General features: G+C 43.7%; 1 protein-coding gene across 1 annotated transcript in view; it reads left to right on the top strand.

Annotated features, from left to right (window-relative positions):
* The window catches only part of LOC127751134 (uncharacterized), a 12,005-nt gene extending 11,194 nt beyond the window's left edge, over positions 1-811 (top strand). Inside the window, exon 2 of the mRNA XM_052274225.1 lies at positions 97-811. Coding sequence (XP_052130185.1) covers positions 97-591 — 495 coding nt within the window. The 3' untranslated portion in view covers positions 592-811. The remainder of the gene's footprint in view (positions 1-96) is intronic.
* The last annotated feature ends 263 nt before the right edge of the window (positions 812-1,074 follow it).

A 1,074-nucleotide genomic window follows, 5' to 3' on the forward strand; every position in this document is an offset into this window, starting at 1 on the left:
GATAGCTTGGCAGTTGGGTTGAAATGAATCTTCTTGTTGCTCTCCTCTATGACATTGTTAGTGTGTGTGCCATTCTCATGTTCTAATTGTATTTAGGTGCGGGGGCGAGTCTTGGCTGACTTAGATAAGTGTGGAGGTGGTGGTGCTGGATTGAGGTGGCTGCTTTCCCCAGAGCCTGAGCGGGATGATGTAGCGCCTCCTTCTGCTGATGCTTCTATTTTTCCTTTAGTTGATCATATTTTAAAAAGCAGCGATTACCAGTCAGCCGAATCCAAAAGGGCTTACCTAGAGGAAGCTTTGCGGATGGATAGCCAGTTAATTGAGTTTCTTGCAGAGGCTACAATTTCACAGTCCTCAAACCCTTTATGGGCAGCTGTCAGAAAATGTAGACTGACTGCAACTAAATTTGGGTCCATTCTGAGGCCTCTGAAAAATAACAGAAAAGTTCCACCATCAACCTTAAAGGCATTGCTGCATCCTGCATGTTTGGATAAGGTTCTTTCTGCTATCTGGGGCAGAGATCATGAGGGTACTGCAATTGCAGCATTCACTGAGAAGACTGGAAAGACTGTTTCACCTACTGGTATGTAAATAACTAATGATGGAAACTAAAATTATTTTTATTTTCAGGAACGTACAACTAATATTAATTTTGGTGCAGGTATCAAAATACTATACAACCCCCCTCCCACTGACTCACTCACTCACTCACTCATTGATATAAATGTTTGGCAACAACCATAACTGCTACAAAAACGTACCATAACTTTTTGGATCCGCGATACCCCATTTGACCCCAGAAAAACTCCCACCTCCATCGTTGGACCTCACTGGGGGCCGTAAAAAGGCCATGTACAAAAGGGTTGCGTGGGGAAAAAAAACAAGTCCAAAAAACTCGCCATTTTTTTATGGTCTCCTAGGGGGTAACTCGTCATTTTGGCGCCTTAGGTGAAAATTTCGTCCGCGGGGATCTACGACGCACCGTTTCGGCGCTAGGCCATGCTTTGTAATAAAGTTGTCAAAAACTGTAACATGGGGTATGTTTGAGGAGGTAAATTGTCATTTTGCGACCCT

This window comes from Frankliniella occidentalis, unplaced genomic scaffold, assembly GCF_000697945.3.
Source record: "Frankliniella occidentalis isolate FOCC.00 unplaced genomic scaffold, Focc_3.1 Scaffold357, whole genome shotgun sequence".
In the NCBI taxonomy this organism is placed as follows: Eukaryota; Metazoa; Arthropoda; class Insecta; order Thysanoptera; family Thripidae; genus Frankliniella; species Frankliniella occidentalis.